The sequence below is a fragment of the Pyrgilauda ruficollis genome, unplaced genomic scaffold (genome assembly GCF_017590135.1).
Source record: "Pyrgilauda ruficollis isolate IOZ18807 unplaced genomic scaffold, ASM1759013v1 scaffold137, whole genome shotgun sequence".
Taxonomy (NCBI): Eukaryota; Metazoa; Chordata; class Aves; order Passeriformes; family Passeridae; genus Pyrgilauda; species Pyrgilauda ruficollis.
Window position 1 is genome coordinate 866,453 of NW_024512210.1, and position 27,721 is coordinate 894,173.

Here is a 27,721-nt window from a genome sequence, read left to right on the forward strand (position 1 = left end):
TTTTACATTTTCATTGATGTATTTCTACATTGTGGAAGAGCAGATCTAAGGTTTTTTTAACATTGCTTACATCCTTAGCACAATACACTTTTTCATATAACAGTTATTAGAGGGAAAAATTGAAAAAATGCATTTAATTTTCTCAGTTTTTTATAGAAACCCTGGATTGATTTTACAAAACAGCCTAGGAATTTCCCCTCTATTTCAACGGCAGCATATTCCAACCAATGGGAACTCACATAAACTTTACTGACATATGGTGCCACCTAGCTAGAACATGTTACATGTTATGTATTACAGAGTTGAACAGGGTGCCACAGACACAGAGTCGTCTCCCAAATGAACCAAACAGGAAATATCTATCAAACACCTAGAAAGGAATGGTGTTTATCTTGGATTAAATAAATAATGATATGTGTTATATAAACTTAAAGAACTAAATAAAGTTTTTAAAAGTCTTAGTATTTAAATAGGACCATAAAATTAGAGGCCTTTACTGGTTAGTTCAAAGCTTTTCTGTGTATGTGAACTTACCACCTGCAGAGACAAGAGCAAATAAGACACGGCTTAGGGATTTTTTTACCCTTCAGTTAAGGAAAGGACAGGCAGATTTCTTCTTAAGGCTTTTTTTCAAACAAACCAGAATAATTTGGAAGATGCAACAGTGTACCACTGGGACAAGCATAGGCACATACACCAACAACGAAGAGGAGCAAGAGATTCTGTTTTAGCACAAGAATCAGTAAAAATGCACTGTGACACACAAGTGACTGAAAGACATTACTTCAACCACTTACTTTAAAATTTTAGCATTTTTTTACCAGAGACTGCAAACTGAAGAGTCCAATCATTGTATAAAATTTAGAAGAATGAGATTTCTCAAAGAAACATGAAAACTTTCTTGTGGCATTTAGTGAACCTAATCATGGGTCTCAGTACATTCGGCAACCAGCTTACAAGTCAATGTCTGCCACTTTTGAGAAGGCACCACGGCAAAAACTTTTATATTTGCTTCTAGGAAGAAGTTTTGTCCTAAAAGCATTTTTTCCCCTGGGGAATGCAGGCAGTAGGCCTAGTGAAGGGATTGTCCAGCACCCATGGAACAGCAGTTGAAGATTGCTGTGCATAACTAACATTGCTTAAGGGCCAGATAGGCTGAATAAATAAGCAAACCTTCCTCAGGCACAAAGTGCTCTCTGGTACAGTAATGATGCAAACAACATCCAGCTTTTTATACAATCAGCTCATGGAGCTCATAAAGGCTGATCTACAGAATTTCACAGAGTTTGAATGCATTCTGCCTGAAATCCAAGGTGAAGGTATCAAATAAAATACTGCACATTATTTCAGTTTTCAGTAGTAAACACTGCAGTTCAAACAAAAACCAGAAAAAACCAGCACGTTCCTCTAGAGAGATTTTAAACATTCTCCTGTGGAATTTTATTCAAGAGCTAAGGCAGGCAATTTAACAGCAAGTGTTTCAATAAAGATTTCCTCACCAACTGTAACTAAAATTTAGAGTCTTATTACAGGAATCAATTTATATTTACTGTATGAGAAATCAGACTTACTAGAGATCAAAAGCATGTTAGATTTAAAGACATTTTCAATTGAAATAATTTTGGGAAGGTGCAAACCGACACAAGGCTGTGTATCTGTGCAAATCCTTGCCAAGAACACTGCCACAGGGCAGCAGATCATCCATGTCACTTCCCAGAACCCACAGTCATGATGCATGAGAATGCAGGAGCAGCAAAGGAGCCCAAGCACAGTGCCACACACATTCCTAACAACTCCCAGACACAAAAACCTTGCCATGTTCTTTCTTCAGCACTCCCAATTGGAACGAAACGATCTTCCTATTTAGACTTTATCAAGACTTCACTATCAGTTACCTGACTTCCCTCATGGTTCCTAAAAACTGAGGTTACTAAAACTAAAAGGGTTTTTTTGTTTATAGCTACATGTGGCATGATGAAATTAATCTTTCAAAGCAGCACATGAATTCAACCCAAAACTCTTTAGTATTTCAGACTTAATATAAGGAAGCAAACTTCTCCCTGGCAAGAACAACAGATTTGCTATACATCAAAACTGCTTTTCTATTTTTACTAATATTTACAAAATAATGTAAATTAATAACATTTGTCTGCTTGCAAACAGCAATAGTACAAAACCCCTCAGTTTCAGTATTGATGTATTATAAAAGTTTTATTTGGGAATTATTGAAAAGCACACCTTATCTAGTATTTTTTCACCCTATGAGATATACACATCATATTAAAAAATACAAGTATTATCTTTTCTTTGTGTTCCAAGATACAAGAGATCACAAAAACATTCATCTTTTTCAAATCCAGGATCAAAGTTTAGTAAATGAGCATTCTACTGGAACTACCAAGTACTGTTACTCTCAATTAAATGCTCTCTGAAGTGATTAAAAAAAGATTTTAAAATATGGGGAAATGTTAAAAACAATTTCTACAGATTATTAGCATTTGGAGATGGAAAACACAATAATGATCCCAGTTCATGCAGTTCTTTGATCTTCCTTGGAGATGTTCAGGTCTTAACCTGAACAGTAGATAACAGAACAATTATCTACAGAACTAGTTGATAATTTGTACTGCAAATATTTAATGACGGTTGCCATGATTCTGGCAAAATTCTCTGATTCTGGGAAAATTATCACTTTTCAGTGTCTATAAAATATAAATTTTTCTAACACATTATTTGCTGCTTTTCAGTCAAGATTCACACACCAGTAAATAACACCCTCCCTTAACAAACAAAATGAAAGCAGTTCTTGGTACATTGCTAACAACTTGATGCACTAATTAGTTTGGGGTTGGGGTTTTTATATGTTTGCTTGTTTAATCCTGTATACATGATAATATTATACAGCAATCCTCATAGAAAAGAGGACAAAAATGCAGTTTCTGTCATGGACAAAAACTTTATAAAAACATAATACATTTAAAATACAAAATAAATATAGTACATGTCAGATTAGTTACTAGTAGCAGTTGAGGTTTCTGGAGACTGAAGAAATTCATAGGGATCATGAACCATGTCTTGCTGTTCTCCAACACTCAGATGAGAGGGGCTTCCTGTTGAATGTGGGGAAAAAAATAAAAACTTTAAAAGTGCAGAAAAAAATTAAGAGATATTTATACATATAAACAGGATGGTTATTTCACATGTTCCTTTTAGACTGTTAAAGTAAGACAGACATCTAAATGGTATTTAAACAGGAGATTATGAAAAAGAAATCCAAAGATTCTTAGTAATTTAGATAATTTTTGGAATAGTAATTATTATGCTATTACTGAGTTGATTATTCTGAGTTAATTATACAAAATGCAACTGAGTATCATGCATCCAACATCTTCTGCCTTCTCAGAAATGGCACCAAATTAAGCAGTATATTATGCTATCATCCCATCTTATCACTGAATTTTAGAGTTGACAATGAAATGCTGTTGTAGAATCCCACTCGTTATTTGCTGCACACAACTACGCTGAAGTAAAAGTAATCATTATATACTTCTTAGTGTACCTGACGGCATCAAATGCAAGTGCCTATAGGAATTTGCCATTGAATTATCAATTTACTTCACAATTACTTCAATCACATCTAATCAAAAAATAGGAAATTACAATTAGTGGTCTTAGTTTTGGAGGTTCAAAGAATGTCTTGTTAGTTATCTCTGCCAGGCATATTTAAAAATTAAAACGGTCAGCAAACCGTTTTATCAGAGTAGTTTCCCACAAGATTTATATAAATTACAATGTAAGTTTAAATCAATTTCAAATAGAGCACTAGTACTGGAACTTGTGTGACACAGCTAACTTTACCAAGATGATGTTGGTCTCTTTCAGAGGTATTGGAGAGGGAGCTCAAATTGGATGACGGCCGGGATCCCACTCTGTCAGCCTGAGCTTCATGAAGGTCCTGAAGCAGTTTAGTTGTTTCGTCTAGATGTAGATGGTTATCATCATGATCAAGCTCCTTCTTCACTTTTCCTAAAAGCCACCAATCAAAACCCGTAATTAGCACATGTACATTGACTCATGAATTACCAAGACACTATAAAAAAGTTCTAAACTTAAGTAACACAAGCATTGTCTATACCCAAATTACCTCAATCTTGCATTTCCCTCGCACTTCTAAAAAGCAACAGCTGCAGACCTGTGCAGTACTGCAAGATAAAGGAAAGTGTCACAAGGAAATGACTGAAACTGAACTGACCCAGTATCTAAACAACTGTAAGAGTTTAATTTGTCTCCCTTAGCTGAGAAATGCCAGATATGGACAGACTGGCCTGGGTTGGAAGGGACCTTAAAGGCCATCTCATTCCACCCCCCCTGCCATGGGCAGAGACACTTTTCACCAGACCACGTTGCTCAAAGCCCCATTCAACCTGACCTTGAGCACTTCCAGGGATGGGGAACACACAACTGACACAACTGTGTCAGTGCCTCACCATCCTCACAGTAAATAACACATATAGTTTGTGGCAAAACAGTCAGCAAGCAGTTCATTTAAATATCTAACTCAAAATACAGTTAAAACAGAACATGAAATCTATGGAGGCAAAGATATCCGCATCACAGAAGGTTCTAAGGTTCTGTATCTTCTCCAGCTACATTAATTTTATAGTAAGTCAAATTAAATTGTGAAATTGGAAAGAACTGGATGTATGGGCCAATATATGCTATTCTTTCATATGAAGACCTAAAAAAATTCCCTCAACTTTAAACAGAAAGATAAACTTCTTCCCTTCTCTTTCTTAAATGTTAATTTTGCAAATATTACAATAGGAAGCAATTTAATAAACTCTCTCTGGAAGCCAACTAATCTAGCAGTATGATTATTTACAGAAAGGCCAAAGAAGAAAATATAAGCAGCTTTCAGTAGCGCATGAAATTTATAGTAAGACTGATATGTCTAAACATGATCTATAAAATGGATATTTATTCATTTTTACTGAACTGCAATAAAATTAAAGTGAGACAGCATAATCAGAGCTTACAATTGCTTTTCAAACTGCACCTATGTGAGAAATTTGTAGAAATCTTTTTTCCCTTTAGGCCTTCAATTAGTTTGGTTGTGTTTTATAATAGATGGCTTGACCTACTTCACATTCAGAACTAAAAGTACCTTAAAACATAAGCAAGTTGTTTGCTTGGATGACATTTTTGAAGACATTTGACTAGGTCAGCTGCCTGCAGAAATGGTAACAATATTTGTTGTTGTAATTACAGGATAACTATCAAAGGCATGTATTTGAAACAGTATCCAAATTCTTTCACACAACTGAAGATAAAGTCTATCCAGCGCCAGAAGTTTCTTCCCACTTTTGTTTTGGGATATTCCAAGTAGCAATATGATCAGGTTTCACATACTTACCTAATTCCCAAGTTATTTTAAAAGACATTATATGAAGCAACATAATTTCTGAGTGAAAGCTTCACACTGGTTCTTAAAATTTATATTACTATGAACACAAGAAACACAAGCAAAGCTATCAAAATAGTGAGGTACAAATACTTTGTTTTTTTCAGTTGTACAGAAAAAGTTAGCTTGTATAACATATGGATGTCTCAAAGGAAAAACAGAGCAAGGTTCCATTTATCAGCCCTAGACTTTTACCACAGTCAAATATATACTTATTACTACTTTTCAAACCCTTTTTTTAGTCTTAGCAAACCCTGCTATCATTTGCTCTAAATGGTACAACTAAATCATAACTGATGTCTTGTATATTTAGCTACTTACCTAACGAACTTAGCATAGAAATATCAAGAGATACATCTGAATATGGCTTCATAGAGAGAAAGTCCAAGTCAGAAGTGTTACTGTCTCCAGCAGATTCTCCAATCTATTAAAATACAAGAAACAGAAAGATTAGCAAGAGTGACAAGCTGTGATGTTAACTTCACAAATTTTAATGCACAAATCCATTCTCTCAGAAGTGTTATCTCAGCATCTGAGACTGGAGCATCCACAACCATCTTGCCTAACCTGAAATTCAGAGACAGCTCAAAAAGATTCCTGGACAGACTAGTTACATGAATGGCTAGGGATGTGCACAGTAGTCCAAGTCTTTTATCTCATGATCCAGGACTGCTGAAACTTAATTACACACTCAATTCATCCATGTCTCATGGCAGAACCCTAGCAGGTGGAAGTAATGCCAGTGTCCCTCATCTTCTCCATATGTGAACATTGGATTTATTGAAATTTTTCATACAGTGTGCCTCCTTCTTCACAGTATCAGCTGGAACTTGCCGCTCTGGTATTTTTCCTATATATCTGGATAATGAAATACAGCCTACACTCTGCAACTCCCTTTCTTTCCACACTCACTACAATATTGCTAATGTAATGGCACAAAGGAAGAAATCAGAATCACTAAGCATCAAAACCTGTTCTAAGGGAAATCTCTGAGGATGCCTGATCCAGCAGGAGAAATGAGACACTCAGGTAAACATACAACCAGATATTATCTTTTAGAAATATGAAAATGAAACCTAGCACTTACATGAAATAACCAATCACCTTCTAGAGAAATCCACACCTTCCCACAAAACATAAGGAATATTTATAGAACTATGATTAATTTTTTTAGCTGCTATAATGTGATCCATATAATTTTTATGTGAATTGCAAATTGTGAATTGCATGGAATGTAGCGCATATCTTCTGTTGTCACAAATAATTTGCAAGATAAAACCAGTACCACTTAAAGAAAGATTTGATTAGTAGCTGTAAAAGCATAAGATACGCATCATTTACCCATACTTTCTAACAGACATTTTCAATGGATATGATAAAACTGATTAATATTAATGGGGTGTTTTCCAATTTTACAGCAGGCTGAACCTCAAATATCGATCAGCAGATCAAGTATCTTTTTCAGATTCCCATGTGATCTTTCTGCCTCTGAGACTTAGTTATGCATGCTGAAATAAGCTGAAGAACAATAAAGCCACAAATAGAAACAGACTAAATATCAGAGAATTCATTTTCAGTATTGCAACCTTATTCCAGATAATGTAATTTTAATATTCTACCTCAGATTGTGCACTGAAACGAAATAATGTCTCAATACTACTTTTCTCTTTCTGTTTTTTTCCCTGTTGTTTCCCTCCCCTATCCTCCAGCCATTTTACCATAATCTGTTTGGAAGAATCCAGACAGGTATTGCGCAACTTGTGTTCTTCTTTTATAAGAACTGGCAGAACCTAAATAACAAAGAAATACTTTACATCTTAGCATTTCATAGCTTATATGTTGTGGTGTGATGTCATGACTCGCCTCCGTTACCCCAGTCTTTCCCCAAGTGTGTCAATCACCTCTCCTTTCCCCCTCCCTGACCTCAGCCAAATACTGTCCATCAACCCAGAAATTCCAGAAGGGTGTCAAGTGATTGGCAGATTCAAAGGATGCTCTCCATCCCCTGGGGGGCCATTGGCCCATCCAGGTGTCCTTCTCACCTGAGACCCCCTCCCCCCATACCGGATTGGTGGTCCTTGGGTTCCCCCCCTCCCCATCTCCCCAGGGTAAAAGGATGGCACACCACGCAGTTGAGAGTCCTGGTGGAGCTGTTGCTACATTCAGGGGCCGTGCAGCCCAGAATAAAAACTCTGGATTAAAACCCTCCATCAGGACCGACTCCATCCTTCACTATTCGCCTTAAAGCTTCTCCATCAGGGAAAGCTGGGGAACAGACCCTATGAGAGAGGACGCTCTATCCCACTGCCACCAGAGCTTGGGCATGCCTGGACTTGTCCCAGTGTGCCCTATGTGACTCATAGCTAGCCAGTGTCTCTGGGGTAAAAACACCACAGTTGCTATTTGGTTCAGCAGCAGCGGCCAGACAAGCCAAGGCACGTCCCATTCAGTAATATTGGTAAAAACCAATACTTATATTTACTAAGGATGTTCCCTGAGAATATTTGTGTAATTTATTGGTTTTCCACAATGAGGTTCTGGGCCATCCTGTGATGTTTGAGTAGAACCTTCACAAAAAACTAAAGACCAGCTCTTCTTTAGGGCAATCATATGCAGTCATGCCAACAATTTGTAACTAACCAGGACAGCCTCTCCAGGAATAACCTAAAGCCTCTCCTTTTTCATATACTCCATTTATCAATCTTTTCTGCATTACCATACAGAACAAAGGCATATTAAATAAAATAAAGACCTGGAATATTGCAAGCTCAGAGAATGTAACTTTCTCTACTTTAAATGCTAAAACACTTTTCCCTGTTAAAAACCCCAAACAAACAGAGTATTAGCATAACTTACTTTAACTTCATCCAGTGGTTTTACTGGGATGTTTCGCCTCTGGAATGAAAGAATACCATAACTGCTTATATTGAACACATGAGAAAGACATCTTTCTTAAGCTATTAATCTTAAGTATATTCAAACCACACACAAAAGGAGGCTAGAGGCAGCTAACTTTTTCACATATCTGTAACATAATTAGAATGCAACAGTTGCCGTTCTCAAATATTTTAATATTATGCATTTTAACTAATCTTTGAGTTCCCTTATACTATTTCTTCTGCTCATAAACTTTATATTCAAATGCAGTATGTTCGTCATTACTTCAGTAACTTCTGATCACAAATCCTTAGAGGTTGTACTTCCAGAGATACTAATTCTTATTCAAATGCAGCAGTACAAAATGCTTAAGCATAGAACACTATGTGTATGATCACTGAAACACATGTAATTGTGTAAAAGCAATGTATATCCATATATGTCACAACTAAACAGCATTTTCAAGTGCAAATAGCCATTGACCACTCGGAAGGTCCTCAGAAATTCTCACCTGGAATGACATTCATAGAAAAACATGGTAAAAGGCAAAGGCACATTTTATTTTAATGCTAAGTTGACTATGTTGCATACACACATTTCTATATGAAGAAGAGTATTCAAAATATTGGGTTTTAACTTTTTAAACTAATCCTTTACATTTCTTCCTGTTCTATGTACCATCTTTTTCCGTAGGGAAAAAACACCCAGAAAATTCTAAAGGACCGTCAATGTTTTTCACTCCATTGTCACCTTATTTCCAAACACCACCCACCCTACTCCACTTCTAACTCTGCAAAGATGTAGCATAATCTCATTTCCACCATGTCAGGAAGCCTAAGTACTTTCCATCTTCCCACCCTGCCTCCCTTTCTTTATTCTTCAGTCTTTCAGAGTGTTAGCATTTTAAATAGCAGACAATTATTTCAACCTAAGACTGTCTTTCAAAGTGAAGATAACATGAAATTTATCTTCAGAAAATTTGCAATTTTTTTAGTTTATTTTGTCTTGGAAATGCAAACATTCTCACTAGAACCATACACATTTCTGAGAAAACTCTCTTCTCCAATCTTAGTATGCGTCTCTTCAGGAAAGTGCTTTTGGAAATAAGTTAAAAGCTTTCCCTGTAGACATGCTACATGAATGAATGTAAAATTTAGCACTGGGGGGTAACAGACACCTGGTACAGTGGAAATTACTCTATTTTTAAACTTTACTTCCATGTTCCAAATAACTAATCCTTCCATAAGTGCAGCTATGATATTTTATGAAAAATCCTTTGCTAGGATTTTTCCCTCCTGAGGAGCTGAGTGCCTCAGGAAAGAAATGTAAACAATAACTGTCTGCTGCTGTGGAATGCAACAGGTGCATCTTCCATTAGTCCATGTGGATTGTTTTCAATTGATAACCAATCATGTGTCGAGGCTGTGAGCAGTCACAAGATTTTGTTATGCATTCTATTCTTGTTCTTTCAAGCCTTCTGATGATCTTTTTCTCTCTTTTCTTTTAGTATAGCTTTAATGTAGTATTTTAATATAATATATATCATAAAATAATAAACTAACCTTCTGAGAAGCATGAAATCAAGCCTCGTGTCTCCACACATGAGGAGTCCTCAACACATGAGAAATATATTTTGCTTTTCAATTAAGAAAAATCCCAAAACTTTAACAAAAGGAGTGCAATATAACTCAGAAGTCTGTATGTAAGTCATGACATTGAGTGACAAGGCTGCCCAAACTCCATCCTGTTGGTTGGACCCTGCTATGCTGCATCTCCTGTCTCTTCCTTTCCACAGTCACACAGTGAACCACGTTGGAGAACTGACCTAGCCAGAGAAAAGGATTCCTCCTTCATTGATTATTCAGTCTCTAATTTGATTTATGGTTGCTTGAACAGCTAGGTTTGCATGGCTTAAACTGGCAGTGGAAAACAAAGCATCTCACACAGTATTAAAAAGCCAGTAGGTTCATTCTTATTCTGATGAATTTGTGACACTTCAGTGCACCCAGGACACACCTGCTTTAGCTGATAAATAGTCTTGGAATGGTCACCACTAGTGATCTGGTCCAGAAGATCATCAACTATTTTCTTGCTGTAACTTCCAGCATCCTTCACAAATTCTTGTAAGCTAGCGGGAATGGAGATAAGCATTACAGAAAGCATTTACTTTCATAAAAACTACTTCAACTTAAAATGTTTTCCCAAATATACTGTTACACTGACATTTTCTTTTTCCTTTAACGCTTTATTGCTTACAGGAAAGCAATTAAGGTCACCAGGACATAGAGCTTTTTCTTTTACTTCAGTAGCAAAGCAGATTTATAATTTATTTTTCACAAGTACCAGCAAATTTTGTCCTGAACTATCATTGATGGTAGGGTAGTGGGTTAAAAACAAAACACAAAAGATAAAAAGCTTGAGACTATTTCTTTCCCTCCAAGATCAACAATTTAATGATAAATGGCATTTTTATTTTCAAGTAGCATTAACCCTTTTGAAACCCACTGAAAAACGTCATTTTTTTAAAGCCACTGAAATATATTACTTTCCTTTTGAAATTATTTACTGCTGGGTAAGACTAAATGTGTGGCAACCTATAATATACTATGGTTGAAGACCCTAATAACAAGATCCATAACAACCCTGTAATAAAAGAGAATAGCTTAAAAGGTCAAATGGGAAAACCCCCTAAAACTTTCCCCACATCCAAAAATCCAAAAGCAAACAAACAACCAAAAAAACCCACCAAACCAAGAAGAATGAAAACTAGCTTCAAATTTTATAGTGATTTATTTTAAAAATAAGTTTTAGAAAAAAGTCAGGATTTGGAGGCTTTTAGTTGGGATCCAGCTTAAATTGCTTTGCAAAAAATTGCTATGAGAAGTTAACCTTCCTAATAAGGAAGAACTTACCTTAAGGCACACTGGATCCCAGTTTCGTCACCATATGCTGAGTATAGGAGCTCCATCTCATCTGGTTTCAGATCATGAAATATAGAGTTGTTTTGCAAGGAAGGTGCTGTATTGGCACTGGTAAGAAAGGTTACTACACAGATAAAAGACACAACAAATGATTAACACAAGTGTCAAAGATCACTTGGGAAAAAAAAAAAAAAGATTGTATTTTCTGAAACAGATACAGAAAGTGCCATTTTTTCCTCCAACTGAAAGCAAGAGCAGTGTCTCAAGGACACTTCCAGACTCTAGAATCAGCACTATTTTAACCATATAAACAAACATACTTATACTACTGAAAAATCAAGAATTAAGTTATCCACCCCACTCCGAGAAGAAAAAGGTTTACAGTCACATTCCCTTTTATATTTCTACATTTTGTGTCCATCTACATGTTAGTTGCCAGCCACTTTCTGGACAGCAGATTAGAAACTATCAAAAACTGTCAATAATACCAGGAAAAAAAAATCCACAGTCTGCAAAATCTTTTCATATGTTGCAAAATGCACGACTGGAAGTTGTTTTTCAACCGTAAGTGCAATTACTATGAAAAACTATTTCCCCCAGAGGAAATGGACTACCATTATTGGAAATCTTCTAGTGTGGCTATAACACTAAAGTAAAATATTAATACATAAACTACTAATTAATATACGTTTAATAAGAAAAATATTCCATTTAATATAAGCTGCATTCTGCTGTTAATGGAATTATTATATTATAAAAATAACCAAGTGAACTTTCACAGTATAAACTGAAATTATTTTATATCAAGTAATTGCTTGAACATTTAATAAACACAAAGTTAAAGCATGGTCTTTGGTAATTACCTTTATTTCTTCGTTCATCTTTGAAGCCCAGTGTAGTGAAGCCAGGTAATAATTTGCTTGACAGTGAACTCAGATCCACTGGGTGAGTTTCTTCCTCTAACAATTTGATTTAAAAGAAGGCTTAGAAAAGCATTTCACATTTACAATTTATGACAAATAATTAGAATTTGCTGTTTTAGAGCTGTAATTAACCTAAAGACTAAATGTTTTTTAAACTATACATTAAGGGTAGGTACACTAATTCAGGCTCTCCTTTAAATTTCAACCACAAGCTATAAATATGCTTCCATGTAATTCACAAGATCTATGGCTTACTTAAGTTATTTCACCTTTAAAGTATACAGCAGAATCTGTAATTATTTTAGTAGCTGATTCACAAACCTTCCAGATATTACTAAAGTGATAAAAGCAGTCTTTTGCACTCTCTCTTATGTTCACTAAGTAGTTGTTTGTTTATAGAAATCCATTACCATCACTCTTTAAATTTTCAGTGGCATAATTTCAGAGGCATTAAATAATATTTTTTTTTAGAAATAGGTTATAGGCATGATAGCAGCCAAAATGCTCAATTTCATTCCAGAAAAATTTACTACCAGATGAAAAAGAATTTAGCAGGCTTGCGTCTCTCAATGTGATTAATGTCAGAAGCATTCATATATTCATCAGTGAAACAAGAGGAAAGCTGTGAAAAAAATCTAATCTCATAAGGTGCAGAGAAGGAAGTGCTAAGTCAACATGACACTCCAAAAAATTATGGCATTTTATTCATTACGAATTTTCAATACTTCAGCATCTTGAGCTTGAAATTAAAGCAAAGGGAAAGCATAAAACAATAAAACAATATAAATAACATAATAGTAACAGAACAAAAAAAAAAACCCATAAAAAGGAGAAAATATCAAGGAACTAAAGAAAAAAAATTGAACAAAATCTCACAAACTTAAAACTGAAATTTAGCTAATGATTGAAATTAGGTAATAAAGAGGTAAAAGATTATTCTACATTTGCATCTGTGCATTGCACATTTACACAGTATTGCAGCATCTTCATTCATCTTTTGTCATTAGGTATTAATACTACAGTGTACTTGCAGTAAAAGCTTGTCTTCCAAGCTCTTTATAAAGTTGTAGCAATGTGTAAGTGCTTATAAGGAGATATTATTTTATTTTCTCACTATTGGCATCAGTAAAACAAAGCAAATGAAGAGCGAAAAGAAGGCAAACAGAAATACCTTTGGGGTGTTTGGGAAAATGGTTTGGGAAATAATTAATGAAAAGAATAAAAATTTTTGAAAAATTAAAAACAATTTTAAAACTCATCTATGCTACACAGGATCTGTATCTAAAGTTAAGATTTCAAAATCTGTTAGAACATTCAAGACAAGAAATGCTTGCTTGAAAAAGTATGGCTTTTACCTTCTGCTTCTGGATCAGATGAATTTACTACACTAAATAATAAAGTTCCATCTCCATTTTTTTTCAGATAACCAATCTGTGAACAGAACCAGAGAGATACAGAAGGAATCATTCAAAACTGGTCACACTCAAAGAAGGATCTGCCCACTTACAGAGAAAACTATAAAAAGCATTTTTAGCTATATTGTACTGCACTTTGATATTCCCTTTTTCATACAGAGAACCTTGGGTCACAATGATTCAACACCACTTAGCAAGTGTTTCAGAACAGAAGACTTAGGAGGAGAAGCTCACACATCATATATACAATGCCCTATTAATCTTTCTAAGTGAGATGTAAAGTTTTCACCCAAGACAAACCCAATTCCATTGTCATTAGCATGGAACCAGCCTTTCTGACTGCAAAGTCCAGAACACACATTCTTTTTAGAAGCAGTTATCCACAAACAAAGTCACCTCTTATTTTCAAATATAGATTGAACTGTTTGTTTTCATGTCTCACCCACAACTTTCTCTAATGAGAAGTACTTTTATTAACATACTAACAAATTCTTCAAGAGGAAGAAGTGCTGTGACAGACCTACTGAAGCAGACAAGCACAATGCTAAAGACAGATGTGAAAGACAACAGAGCACACCAGGGTCTAAAAAGTTAAGAGCCAGATCTGATGCAACAAGCAAAGCTAATGTCAGAAACTAACTACACATGAATTGAGAAAAAAACCACTGTAACCTCTCAATATAAAGGGAAAATGAAAACTGTTGTCTCCCTACAAAAATATTAGTAAATGCTTCTGAGGAAATGAACAACAAATCTCTCCAATTTTCTTTTATATCCCCCCCCATCTGAAAAAGTTTAAAACTCTCTCCATACAGGAGGCCAAATCTAATATAGGCATACAATAAAAACAGAGGTCCTGGAAAGAGAGTGAACAAGAACAGTATCTTGAAGTGATGGCAGAAGTTAGCAATAGCTGAATTCCAAGAACATGCCAGTGCTACCTAGATTCAGTGGGACATGCAGTGGAGCTGTCAAGCTGACTTAACAGCCTTATCAACTAAGAGCTGCACACCTTGAGAAACTTCCTTGAACAGTGCAAAACTGACTGCATCAGTCAATAGTATTGCTTTGAAGAGATTTAAAAAGCCACTCTTACTTTGGAGGTTTCAAACAGACTTCAATTCTAGCAAGTCTTCTCATTATCCAAAGAAACAGAAATATATTGAAACTAAGCCTTCACCCACTACTCTTTGCAGTTTTATTTCATAATCCATTTGAGCCTAAATTGACTGCATAATCAGGGCCATTGCCCAAGAAATGGACATTTAAGTTTGAAGACACAACACCACTTTTACTTCAAAGTAAAGTTTCTTCTGCAATAATTTTTAAAGCGGTGGAAAATGCAGGATGTGGACACATCCTGATTCTTTTCTCGACTGCACTGACCACCAGAGTGAAAGATGAGAAATGGCAGCAAAGGTGGGAATAAGACTCCATAAAATTCAAGGGAAAGAGAGTAAATGTATCTCAGTACAGATTTGTAGCGAATGCCTAATCCTAGCACAATCCTAATCCTAGCACAACTCCAATCCTAGCACAAGGCAATTAAGGAATCCACCACTATTATCACAGAGCTGAAAAACCCACAGCTAAAAAACTTGATTCTTCAGAGAAAACTGCACCAACAACATCACCAAGCTTGTCCTTGGAAGAGCATAAAACCCAAATACGTGGAATAACATCAGCATCAAATTCAGAACTGGAAAACTTGCTATCTAAACCTAGTAAATAAAAGATCTGTATATTTAGTACTCATGCTACAGTTGACAGCTACTACTTGTAAATACAAAACTACAAGTTTACAGACTCTCCTCATTAAAAACAGTAATTTAACACTAAAAATGTTAATTCCTGGAGGGGAAGGGAGGGGAGGGGAATCCTAATAGCCCTTCAACCTATGCTGTAGTTTGCTTTTTTTGAGGTTGCAACAGTAAGAGAAGTATAATGTTATTTTAATCACTTTCAATGCTAAGGGCTGCAATTCAAGATGGAACACCATTTCATAGTTTCCTGCAAGTGAATTTCCAAAGATAGAACCTGAGATCCACTTAGGACCCCCTACTGTGGCTTTCAGTGGCAACTAAAGATAGACAACAGCAGCATCAGTATGCCACACAGAACATACATCCCAGATGCTCCAGTCCCAGGCAGCCTAACGGTAAAGCCTGTTTCCTAACATGAAACAAAGCATTCAAGAGTCAGGCACAAACTGGAACTGCAAACTGCCATGTGCAGCAGACCTTGCTGTTGGGTAGATATCGATTGATCCTATCCCGAGCTTCATCTGCTGCATGTTCCACTAGTGCCAGGACATGTTCTTCAGCAGTGCTGTCTGTCAGGCTGCATGCATTCCCCTCAGGTTCAAAAATGCAGCTAAAAAAGAGAAGAAGAGAAGCTGTAGCAATTAAAAGCTAAAACAAAACAAAGGGCTGAATTCCGGCTTTGCTTAATAGAACAATCAGTCCCACTCTTCTTCCCAGTGTCAGTCTACTTCAGCATTTAAGTAGAATTATAATCACTATAATCATATAATCATTATAATCATATTATGAAGTTTTGCAGCAGAAGCTGTGAACTACCAAACTACTAACTTCAAAATTTTAATTATTTTTGTATCCTGATGAAAATTAAGTATAAAATGAAGCACAAAACAGAGATTGGAAGTAAAGCTGGCATTAATACAAGGTGAATGCTGTATGCATCCTTAGTCTCCCACATGCACATATACACTATTTTCAAAAATTACAAACAGGAAGACGCAGAAAATAAATTATGTAATGAGAGAAACTGTTGCTTATCAGAGAAAAAACCCAAGAGCCTGCATTTATGATGATTATGTCATATAGCTGCTTGCAGAAGTAGGACACAACTCCCAGTCTAAAAGGGAGTCCTTTAATTTCTATGTTTTTAGTATTGGCAATTATCATTCCTAATCTGTATCAATCACAAAACTGCTTGTAACTGAAATTACAGAATTTAACATTTATCTTTCAGTAGATCCGTTTTCATTAGAGCTCCAAACCAATAAAATCGTAGCAATTAAGCATACCCAAGGCTTGAACAGGACATAGCTATCACATAAAATCAGAAAAAGGTAATACTATAAAGAGAAGTGTGAAGATATCATAGAATATGGCAGTCTTCATTATATTTTATACATAAAATAAATGTTGTACATCAAAGTATTTCAGGGCATTATATGGACATTAAACACTAGGGCCAAACACCTTAGGTACTGGGTAGAGCATCTCCTCACACCAAATCCATTTCTCTCTCCTGGGTTATCTTCTTCCATTTGCTTAGCTAAGAATTTCTCTCTGTATAGAGATTCAGATCCGATACACAAGTAAGTTTTGCTATTAAAGACAATAAAAACATCACAGGATCATACTATTACGAGACAAACGTGTTATACTATTTTGTTTCACTGAAACTTTAAGAAAGGGTGTACACAGCAGGAAACTCCTCAACTGGCACCTTCTATCGCACACTACAGAATACTTGAAGGACAAGAATTTTGAAAAAACATTCAGAAGATTGTAACATCCTAAAAAAAAATTTCAAAAACTATTTAAACATTAGGATGTTCAAGTGATCAAGTCACTTTTTCCTCTATATAGAGGTCTAAGCTGCTTTAACACTTTGCAAACACTGACTTCAACTCCTTCTCTGTTTGTAAACATGAAATATGAAGGCAAAAATATCTGCTATTAGGTTTGATTTTCCCCTCTAAGGGTCTTATTGTCCATCAAAAAATACAGTATCAATTCTACAGATGCAAAAATACAAGTATTTACAAGTTCACGTTACTTAGTAAAAACCTAATTTCAACTACTAAAATTACATAGATATTGAGAAGAACAGAAAAGTAGATTTATGCTACATCTGATTGCTGATAACTGGTACCAGGATAAAACTAAAGGTCATAATTTTTAACTGTCTGATCTGTATGTTAGATGTAGATGGCAGTCTCAATTTCTTGTTCTGTGACAAAGTTACTCCTGTGGCTGAGTTTATGCAAGAATTAATGCTGGACACCACACAAACCAAATTATTGCATCTTCTAAAAAAATAGGAAAATAAAAAACCAAAGCACCTCCCTCTCAAGACTTGTTTACAAAAAGGTGCTTTCAGTTGACTTCTATCCACAACCCATTAAACAAAGGACAAATTATACCTTCTCAATTCTCTATGATACAGGAACAGATTAGTTTCTCTGTGTTATAATCAGAATAGCTTCCACCACAGATAATTACTGTTTAAAATTATTTATGAAGATACATGTTGCAGTCTTCTATTTCCAAAAAAACCCTAAATTAGAATACTACTTCTTCCGTCAGCAGTAAGGATTACAAAAATGCTGGAAGTGTAAAAAATGAAAAGTGGCTGATGAGAACTCTAAAGCTCACTTTTAAAAAAACATGAAACAAGGTATATTTCACTTTTTTTACTTTGAAGATTTAAAAAGAAACCTGTAGAACATATCTACATGATCAGACTATTTACAATATGACTAGTGATGCTCTGTTGCAATATTTTTCCCCATAAAATTCCAGCTAATCTAATGCTTTACAATTTAAATTCATAGTCTATCTTTGGATGCCTATGCAAGAACACTGAATAATATAAGTTGCTTGTATATCATGGTTTCTGTTAAAATCTCATAAAATAAATTGACTAAATTCAGATTTAAAAAAATTATTAACATTAGATTTTAGTTATAAAAATATGAATTTGTGACATGGGGGTACCTATTAGCTGGAGGATTACTATTGCACTAGCAATGTATTTTACCAAGAAGCTTAATAAGATTTCACTGGGGAGATGCCATCATCTGCTCCAGAAATTGTTGAAGGAAATAATCTCCTGTAATAATATCCATAACCTGCCAGACAAGTTAAAGTTAAATAAAATTACTCACTGATCTGGGGCCATTTTGCCCTCCTGGGAAGAACATCTTACATTTTGATGAGACTACTTTAGGAAAGGAAAAAAAGGGACAAAATGCAAAAGGTATTTGTAGCTATATCCAAAATAACATTTTAAACCATCATGAGAAGAAACCACTCATTATTTAATATAGATATAATGAAGAATGAAAATATCTCTATAGATATTAATTTTAAGCGTCTGAAAGAATATGCAGTCATTTTTTTAATTGTTTGCTTCAAGTTAGGAATCACTGGGTTATTAAGCAAGTTCTATAAAAAACCAAATAAAATTCAATAAAATTGCCCATTTATGCTATGGACCTCAAGGAAAAATCCTGAGTTTTTTTCCTCAGTTCTTTCCTGCTGTGTAAAACTACACAAGCCGCAACAAACGAGTAAGCATGCCCATTAAAACCTTTACCTAATAACTTCTTTATTTTGCTTTTTGGATTTCTTGGTAGTCTCTGCTTGTACAGGAACAACTTCAGGAACAGGCTCTTCAACTGCTGTGTCTTCATCACCCAAAAGAGCTGCCTGCTGAGAAAAATCCATGTCCTGCATAAACGACATGCTGCGCTTCAAAGCTAACAGCCGTTCCTAGAATCAGAAAGGACAGAGCGGCAGGGACTTAACCTTTCCCTCATAGCCAAGATGCTATGATAATGGGATGGGATGGGATGGGAATGGCCATGGCCTTATTTTGTTCTTAATGTCTCGTTTCCAATGGCGATGCAACATGATTTGGTCATGGTAGCATGGCATCAGAATTTCTGCAGCCCAACTATCAAGAGAGAACAAACAAACAAACAAACTGCATATGCAAAATCAACTATTTTACAGAAAACTTACCATCGCTGTAACACATGCGCACACACACACACACGTGCACACACAGAGCAGCTCACAAAAAACTTTAATTTGACAAGCCAACAACTGTATCTGAATAAAAAGTATTTGTGACACCTCTGAAAACTCCCCGACAGCCAACACCTTCAAAAAGTAGTGCTTTCTTGTTTACACAGAAATAAAACTTAAATGAGATCTTGCTTCCAAAGTTTCAGCCAGAAGTAGGATTTTTCAGTAGAGTCCAATATATGTGAATTCTAACTGCTTCCACTGAAAGAAGCTCTTAAACACTTCAGTAGTGCAGGTAATGTGGAGAAATAAATAAAAATTACTGGGTTATAACAAAAATGCCATCAAGCCCTTAAATACAGCAGCACTAACTGGCACTGCTGTAATTCATCACAGATGGATGAAACAACATTTACCATTGTTATTTTGTTCCTTTTAAGTATGGTAACATAAAAACCCCCAAAGTTTCTGCTTTTTGTTTTTAATAGGTCTCTTACTTTGCTCATCATCTTAAAGCCTGTGTGCAGTATCTTCTTGGCTAGCTTGTAGTAAACAGTATCTGGTCTGTTGTAAGTCATTGCATTATCACACATCAGTTTAAAATCGGCCTGTAAAATACAAAACAAAAGAACTGTAAACATTTCAGGTCCTTTGTTAAATGACTGGAAGATACCACTCCCTCTTGGCATCTCTTTGAAGAACACAGTAATATTCTAGGAGCAGGCTCATGAACACAAGCCAAAAACAGAATTGCAAAGGTCTGAGCCTCTCCCAAGATGCTCAGTTTCCTTCAGAACTGGCTTTTGGTTATAAAAAACACTCTCTTTCCTGAATGCCAAATATAACATCTTCTTCTTAACCAAGTGGACCAAATGGACTAAGTGGCTCAAACACTGTACCGAGCTACCAAGGTGACTTTTTACAGCATTATAAGCCCTCTGCCTCCAATTACCAAGACCATCGCAAAGACAAAAACTGAGAAGGTGACATGGATGAGCAAACTATGGGCCAGGAAGCAGACAAAGAAGTGCATGTAAGCTACACTTCCAGTGATGGCCTTTCAAGTGCTGTAGAAACAGCCAGTCTTCTGCTTGCCCAACTTTGAAGCATTGAAGCAGGCCCTTTTTTTTCTGAAGCAAAACAAATGAGTGTTCTGCAGAAACTGTCCCTCTTTTAAATGCAAGACAGAGTTCTTTCAGACTCTACTCTTAGATTATTTATTGTCTTGTGACTAGCCTCAGCTAGCTATATCAGACAGGTAACCTTTTGAGCAGACTTTGTTTCAGAGGTTAAAAACCTACAAATTTCATTTCTGTATTAAGGTTATGGTTCTGTAGCTCTGTGTAATTAGGTACCCTCATGTACCTAGAAAGGGAGTCCAATTCCTTTTTCGCTCTAACATGGGCAGACTTTAAGCAAACTTTTATCATTCTTCCAACTATCAGCAGAAGCTAAGTCCTTGAGGAAAAAAGAATGTCAGTCTAAAAATACTGCAATTTTTTTCAGGCTCCTATCCCACCAGTTTCAATACTGCAACCTTGCCTGTTACTTAACAATGACAGAACTCCCACCCAAACTTCACTTTTAAGCTGTTGAATAAGACAATACAGCAAGACAGAATTTAGAGACCTGAAGGCATTGCTGATGGCAATGCTATCATGAAATCTTTCTCACTATTTCCTATAAATCTCTATGGCTTATTTAACAAAACAGAGTAATAATCTTTGTCAAAGCATCTGTAAGCAATGTAAACCATTCTTTGCTCACCTTGCCAGACCTTTCAAAAATAGAGATTAACCCTGAGAAACAAGCCAATGCTCTCTTGCTGAGGCTACCGTCATATCAACATCAGTCTAGGAAAAAGCAATTCCAAAAGCTGCTAATAATTCATGACCTTCACAAATCAGTTAAGGAAAACTCTTCTCCTTCAGGATACTAGCAATACTATGAAAACATTTCTTGCTGCACTGTCTGTAAAACCACAATATATCTAATAAATTTTTACAGCAATAACAATATGATTAATAACTAAGTTAAGCTGCAAATAAACTTGCCAAGTAAGTTTCTGTCACAAGACAATTTCAAATGAAGTTGTAGGAAAATCAGAATAATTAAAGATAAAAAATATGTTGCTATTTACTCGTATACAAGATGCTCCAGTATATCCAAAGGTTTCTTGCAGATGGGTCCAAATTACATTTAAATCAATCTAACAAGGTCTAGATTAAAAAAAAGGACCAAAAAAAAAAAAAGAGCTCAGTGGTTTAAGTCTTTGTGATAATCTTACTCCTGTTGAAGTTTAGCAGCATAAATTCCACAGAACTTTAGAAGATCTTCTTGGTTTCCATAGTAATTTATAGAAGATTGTAGTAGAATCTGACAGATTATTTATAACACACTGATTATGCAAAAATGCTCAGTTCTGAAAAAAAATAGCATTAATTAATGTAACAAAGGCTTCTACAGTTAAAAAGAATCTTCAGTTTCTTACTAGTTGTGAAATATCTAAATCTTTTATTAATTCACCTTGAATTCAGTGACTGATTTGTATTCATTTGCTGCAATTTTTTCCTTCATCGTACCAAAATCCATAGGGTGTTTTATTATCATGGAATATCCAGGAGCAATGGCATCCGTTACAGGAAAAGCAAAAAACCCATGAGGATCTTTCCTAAAAATAAAACCAATAAATTTAGATTTACAGCAGCAAACACAACAATCTTTACTTTTGCATCACATTAATAACACAATAGTACTACTAAAAAAACAAAACCCACTAAAAACATTCTCATAAAACAGATGCATGTTAGAAAAATTTCCTGGTAAAGGAGAGCATTGTGATTTCACATATGTAGACTTAATTCAAAAAGAAATTCTTGAAAATTTCCATTAAAAATGTCTTTCAATTTAATCCAATGAACAAATGATCAATTCAAGCTAGTTCTTGTATTTCTTAATTAATTCTTGTATGTCTCTACACTTCAACTTGGTCTTCTGGCTTCATAGAGGAAAAAAGCTCAATCCTTCTTGTTCCTCAAGTCTACAATGCTTAATTTTTTAAATTAGTTCCAGATTCAGCTTATTCATATGAAATAAAAAAGGAATGTTTTTTTTAAACATGAGGTGCAAGTTTAAGAAAACAATAAAATAAAAAGCCTCTCTCAATTTAGAAGATTAACAAGTAACCAGGTCTAAATTTGCTTTGTATCTGACAGTGGACAGTGAATAAAACAAAATTTAACTAAAACGGTCCAATCTTTTTAAGTAATGTAGAGTTATAACTGGCTTTTAATCCTAAAACTAAGTCATTAATATTTAATAAATTTATAATGGCAATGTATAATTTGCCCAAAACACTTATTTCCCTGCCCAATGCTAGAACTACAAACTTAGTAATAATTATCCTCAACTTATCTTTAAAAACAAACAGGTTTGACATGGTTGCAAAGGTTAACAAATATCTTACAGTCAGTCACCAGACACTACTTTCAAACAGAAAACCAGCATAAGAAGTTGCCAAGTAACACATATGCACCAGACACGGCCAACACTGAAGCTGAAGATACAAAAACATTTACTACCTTTGAAGCTGGCGAAGGAAGTGTTCCAGTAATTGCTGGATTGGTGTGCTCTCATTTTCAGCTGCATTTTGAGATGAAAACCCAGATAAGTGCAATGAAACCACATATGCGTGTATTTTTTTGTTTAAAAATGTAAGTACCAGAGGAAATCTTACTACAAGTACAGCTTGTACTGATCTGAAGCCAAATGTATGAACATAGATCTCAAAGCAGAAGCACATCAGATACCTAAGCACACAGTACCTATTTCTTCTTCCTTTATTTTTTGAGCTTTTTTCTTATCACGTTAAAACCTAGTACCCATTAAGTCAGATGTAGTGCTAAGTTTAGCAGCTCTAAGAATATGCATTAATAAGATTAAAATAATTACATTATATATTTCTGCAGAAAAAGTGACTTGGTTGCTCAAATACTGTAGTTGGGAAATCCGTATTCTTACAACATGTTCACAGTGCAATTTTCATGGTCTCTTCACCATAAACCCCATGCAATTCTGTAAGCCTTTCAATCACAGAGTGACAAACAGATGCAGATTTACTGGCAAGAGAGGTAACAATTACAATTTCACTTCCTGTACAGATCATACAAGAAACACTGCATGTTAATGACCTGTTACTTCAGAGAGACTGGCTTTAAGTGACGTTTGAAATACTAATGAAGCATCAAGAATTGAAAATCCAACTCTCCATGATAGAGGAAAGACACTTCCTTCCTTAAACAGAATGGGTCCGGTAATTTATATGCTTTCCAATACCATTTTACAACCAGATGAAAAGAGAATAATAACGGGAATAGTTTTCATCTTGTCAGTTTTTAAGGCTCCTGACTACCCAGAGACATAAAACTCTAACCTGAAAATTTCAGTTACCTTGACAGCTGATGGTCACTATTCCTCAATTTAATGTGTGATCACAATTATAAAATTCCTCAGGACTACCTGACTAGTCAAAGGGCAGTATTCCAAAGACAAGACTCACAATATTCCTAATGACACAATTTTTTGCTACTAGGTTCCATTTTCAGGCTTATGTATAAATGAGATCATGATGTAATTGAAAATTCTCTAAAGTAATGGTTTCCACTGAGCAATGCTGAATTTTAATTATCAAGCAATGGCTACAGGTAGAAAAAGCAAGGCAAAATCTGAAAGGATCAAACATGCAGAAGTTGCCACACACAACTGACAAATATTTTGGCTGGTGATAAGAATTAAAGAAGATTTGTAAATGAAAAACAGGGCTGGTATGTGGTGTCTACAGTCTTTAGAGATACACTATCACAACTTCATTTCCAAGAGAATAGAGATACTAAAACTCCACATAGGTTAGAAAACAAAAAAAGACAAAAACAACACCTAAGAAGTCTCCAGGAGTTTTTTCCCTTGAACTAAATGAAACCTAGTTTCAGACATTCTGATCACTATGGTGTAAATGCTAAGGAGAAGGAATTAGGGGAGCACTATATGCAATAATATTTTTATAATGAGGTTTATCCTGCCAACAAACAGAGGCCAGAGACAGATGTCCTCGGCAACATCCGTCACCTGAAAACAAACCTACCAAAACATGGAAGCATCAAGAGGAATATTGACTTTTCAGATAGCAGAAAGTTCTGGATGTTGGAAAAAGTAAAGTTTCTATATTTCAGTAAATCTTCATGAAAATTTTACCTTTGACAAAAGCTTTGTTTTGTGTGCTTTTAAAAAGAACCAAAATAATTTAATCTTTCACACTGTTCACCTGGCTGAGTTCTGCATGCTCTGACAGGACGATCTGGAGGAGGTTCAACCTCCACCTTTTTCCCAGGATCAAAGTCATCAGTTTCTCCTTCAGTGTCACACTGTTCCTTCTCCCTCTTCCTCTTTTTCTCTTCCTGGGACAGCAGAGAGAAGACATATTTTAGAGGGATGTATTTGGAATGCGCAATCCCACACATCAAAAGGTAAGAAACAGTGATGCTTTTAATTTGGAATATTCATTCAATATCCAAGTCATAATACAGTTTAAACAATACTGTGTATATTTTCACTACCACTTTTTCAATTTTTTTCTCCAACTGAAACTGTTAATCTTTTGCTACTTTGTATTTGATACAGTATTGTTCTATCATTCCTGCATGTTTATTGAAAAGACAAATTCTGAAGCTATTTATATGTAAAACTGCATGATAATAAGCTACACCAGAGAGCAAAGAAAGTTAACTTACTATTGAGTAAAGATCAATCTGTGGCTTCACTCTCATCAATGTATTTTTGTTGTTTGCCACATTAAACAGAAATGAGTAAAATATATGACAACTCAGCCAACAACAGAACCACAAAAAACAGCGGTGGCAATTAATGATCTCATCCTGAGTTTCAAAGCAAAGGCACAGCTAAGTCATTCCTGAATTCCCACAATCATTATCCCCATTTGCACAGAAAAGCATATTTTCATTAACCTTCCTTAGACTATGGTTTCATTACTTATCTATCCATTAGCTTATTTTCAATGTATTAATCATAAAGTTCTGTGAAAAAAAAATCCAAACAACCCCCATCCCACAGCTCAGTAAAGGCAATTGATACTGCAAAATCTTGTATGAAGGACAGCTGGTTTTGCTACATTTCAAGTCCCAGCCTGAAACATCTGTTCTAAGAAAACTGTGCACTTTCTGTGCTGTATTTAAGAGCTTCTGAACGATCCTATGAGACCTATTGCTTCCTGATGATTTTTTTTGTTAGGCTTGTATTACTTGGAACTGATAGATGTTAGCCACAAACGCACACAAAGTAGCACAAAAAAACCTGTCACACAAGAATAGTAAAACTGCATGACAGGAGAGAATTAAAAAAGCAGAAAGGTCAGAGAACCATTATTACACAAAACAAATACTCTTAAAATTGAATTGTACAAGTAATTGGGCTGTCAATGCCTCAGTGCTGATTTTAAACAAACTCTCCCCAACGTTCAACACAGACAACTAAGGTGACCACCCTACTTGCTACTAACAAAGTCACAAAGCCCAGCACACAGGTTATTCAAAGAGCTAATGATGTAATGTACCACAGTATTCAAGAGTTCAGAAGCTGTTTTGAGTAAACATATCAATTTCACTGTCCAGTAACCTGGCAGATCTCCAAAATATAAACAGCCTGGATTTGAAAAGCTGAAAATACCCTCACTAAAACGACAGCATGTCTGTCACCAGGCTAAAACACAAAAGATCCAACTGAAAAACAGAAACTTTCATTCAAGGCAAATAAATAAGGAAAATAAAAAGTTGTAAGAAGGAAGCTTTTACTTTGTTCATAGAATCATCACAAAAGGTATCTCCTTTAAATGGCAGAAGTACACCAACTCACACACAAGGGTTTCTACATTTCTGAAGTGCTATCTCCAGACAACAAGCTTCTTGTAACAGTGATTTAAACAAAGTTCTGCACCAGATTTCAGACCTGATAAGCAAGCATGAAGGCTGGTGTGTCTGAATTCTAAAAATCACAGCTTACCTTTCTCTTTCTTCTTTCCTCATCATCGAGATGCTTTTCTTTTTCCTTCTCTGACTTTTTCTTCTTTTTTTTCTTCTTTTCTTTATGTCGTTCTCGCTCATGATCTGATCTATCATCGTAGTAACTAGAGTCATGCCCTGACCCAGACAGTTCAGTGACTTCACTGCCTCCAACTTTAAGAACCAGCTTTAAGGGTTTTTCCAAAGGCTTGTCCACATAATCTAAATTTAAAAAAAATAAATTAATAAATGCACAAGGAGCTAACAGCACACAACAATTACAGAATCAGTCTCAATTAGGTCAGAAAAGACACTGAGATCAAGTCCAATCTATGACCAAACATTACCAGTCAACTACACCATGGCACTGAGTGTCACATTCAGTCTTTTCCTAAGCACCTCTAGGGACAGTAACTCCAGCACCTCCCTGGGCAGCCCATTCTAATACATAATCACCTTTTTTGTAAAGAAATTCCCAATGTCCAACCTGAAGTTCCCCTAGTGCATCTTGAGGCTATGTCCTCTCGTCCTGTCTCTGGTTGCCTGGGAGAAGAGACCGATCCCCACCTGGCTACAGCCTCTTTTCAGGCAGCTGCAGAGTGACAGTGCTCCCCCCTGAGCCTCCTTTTCTCCAGGATAAACAACCCCAGCTCCAAAGCTTCTTCTAGAACTATTGTTTATAAGAATTCGCTGCAAATCAAAAATATACACCATACATTTGGAAAGAAAAACAAAAGCTAAGGCTAACAAATCCAAGCTAACGAACAGTCGTTCTGCACGTCTTACGTTGTGATGTTCCACAAACCTGCAAGACGTAAGAAACCAGCTCTTCGGCCTCCCCTAAAAAAGTCCCAAGGTCCTTGCAGAGCAAGGTGAAATTAAACATCACTCAAGCACCGCAGCGACCGGATCCTCTCAGGAGCGGTCATGGGAAGCACGGAGACGCTCCGGCTCACACCCCACCGCCCGCCCCGCGTTCCTCGGGCCGCCCCCGCCGCCGGCAGCTCCGGCACTCGGAGCGAGGGCTCTCGCTGCCCAGGCCCCCCACCCCGCGCAGGGACGCCGAGCCCGCCGACAGCCGCGCCGGGGGAAGGGAAGGGCGCGTCCCGGGTACAAAGAGGCACCCCTGGCCCTTACCGCTGTAGGCGGTGGCGGAGGTCGAGCGCCATTCTGCCTTCTCGGCTTTGTGCTTCTTGTGCTTCTTCCCCATGGCGGAGCCGCAGCCGGCCCCGCCGGAAGCGCTGGGGCGGCCGGCCCCCCCCGCCCGC

General features: G+C 36.1%; 1 protein-coding gene across 6 annotated transcripts; it reads right to left on the bottom strand.

Moving 5' to 3' along the window:
- On the bottom strand, window positions 1-27,699 carry BRD9 (bromodomain containing 9). 6 transcript variants are annotated; one of them, XM_041459507.1, is made up of 17 exons: window positions 27,591-27,699; window positions 26,455-26,675; window positions 24,704-24,836; window positions 22,965-23,025; window positions 21,910-22,054; window positions 19,881-19,991; window positions 18,950-19,062; window positions 15,838-15,970; window positions 13,538-13,613; window positions 12,123-12,218; window positions 11,251-11,383; window positions 10,355-10,466; window positions 8,318-8,356; window positions 7,180-7,251; window positions 5,783-5,885; window positions 3,859-4,026; window positions 1-3,110 (listed from the first exon to the last, which is right to left on the bottom strand). In XM_041459507.1, exons 1-17 carry the CDS (start codon window positions 27,661-27,663, stop codon window positions 3,010-3,012), a joined length of 1,890 nt encoding a protein of 629 aa, XP_041315441.1. In that variant the 5' UTR covers window positions 27,664-27,699; the 3' UTR covers window positions 1-3,009. The 6 variants fall into 6 exon arrangements, with proteins under 6 accessions (XP_041315441.1, XP_041315440.1, XP_041315439.1 ...); XM_041459506.1 differs by having other exon boundaries at window positions 18,950-19,065; XM_041459505.1 differs by having other exon boundaries at window positions 18,950-19,125.
- Between the last annotated feature and the right edge of the window lie 22 nt (window positions 27,700-27,721).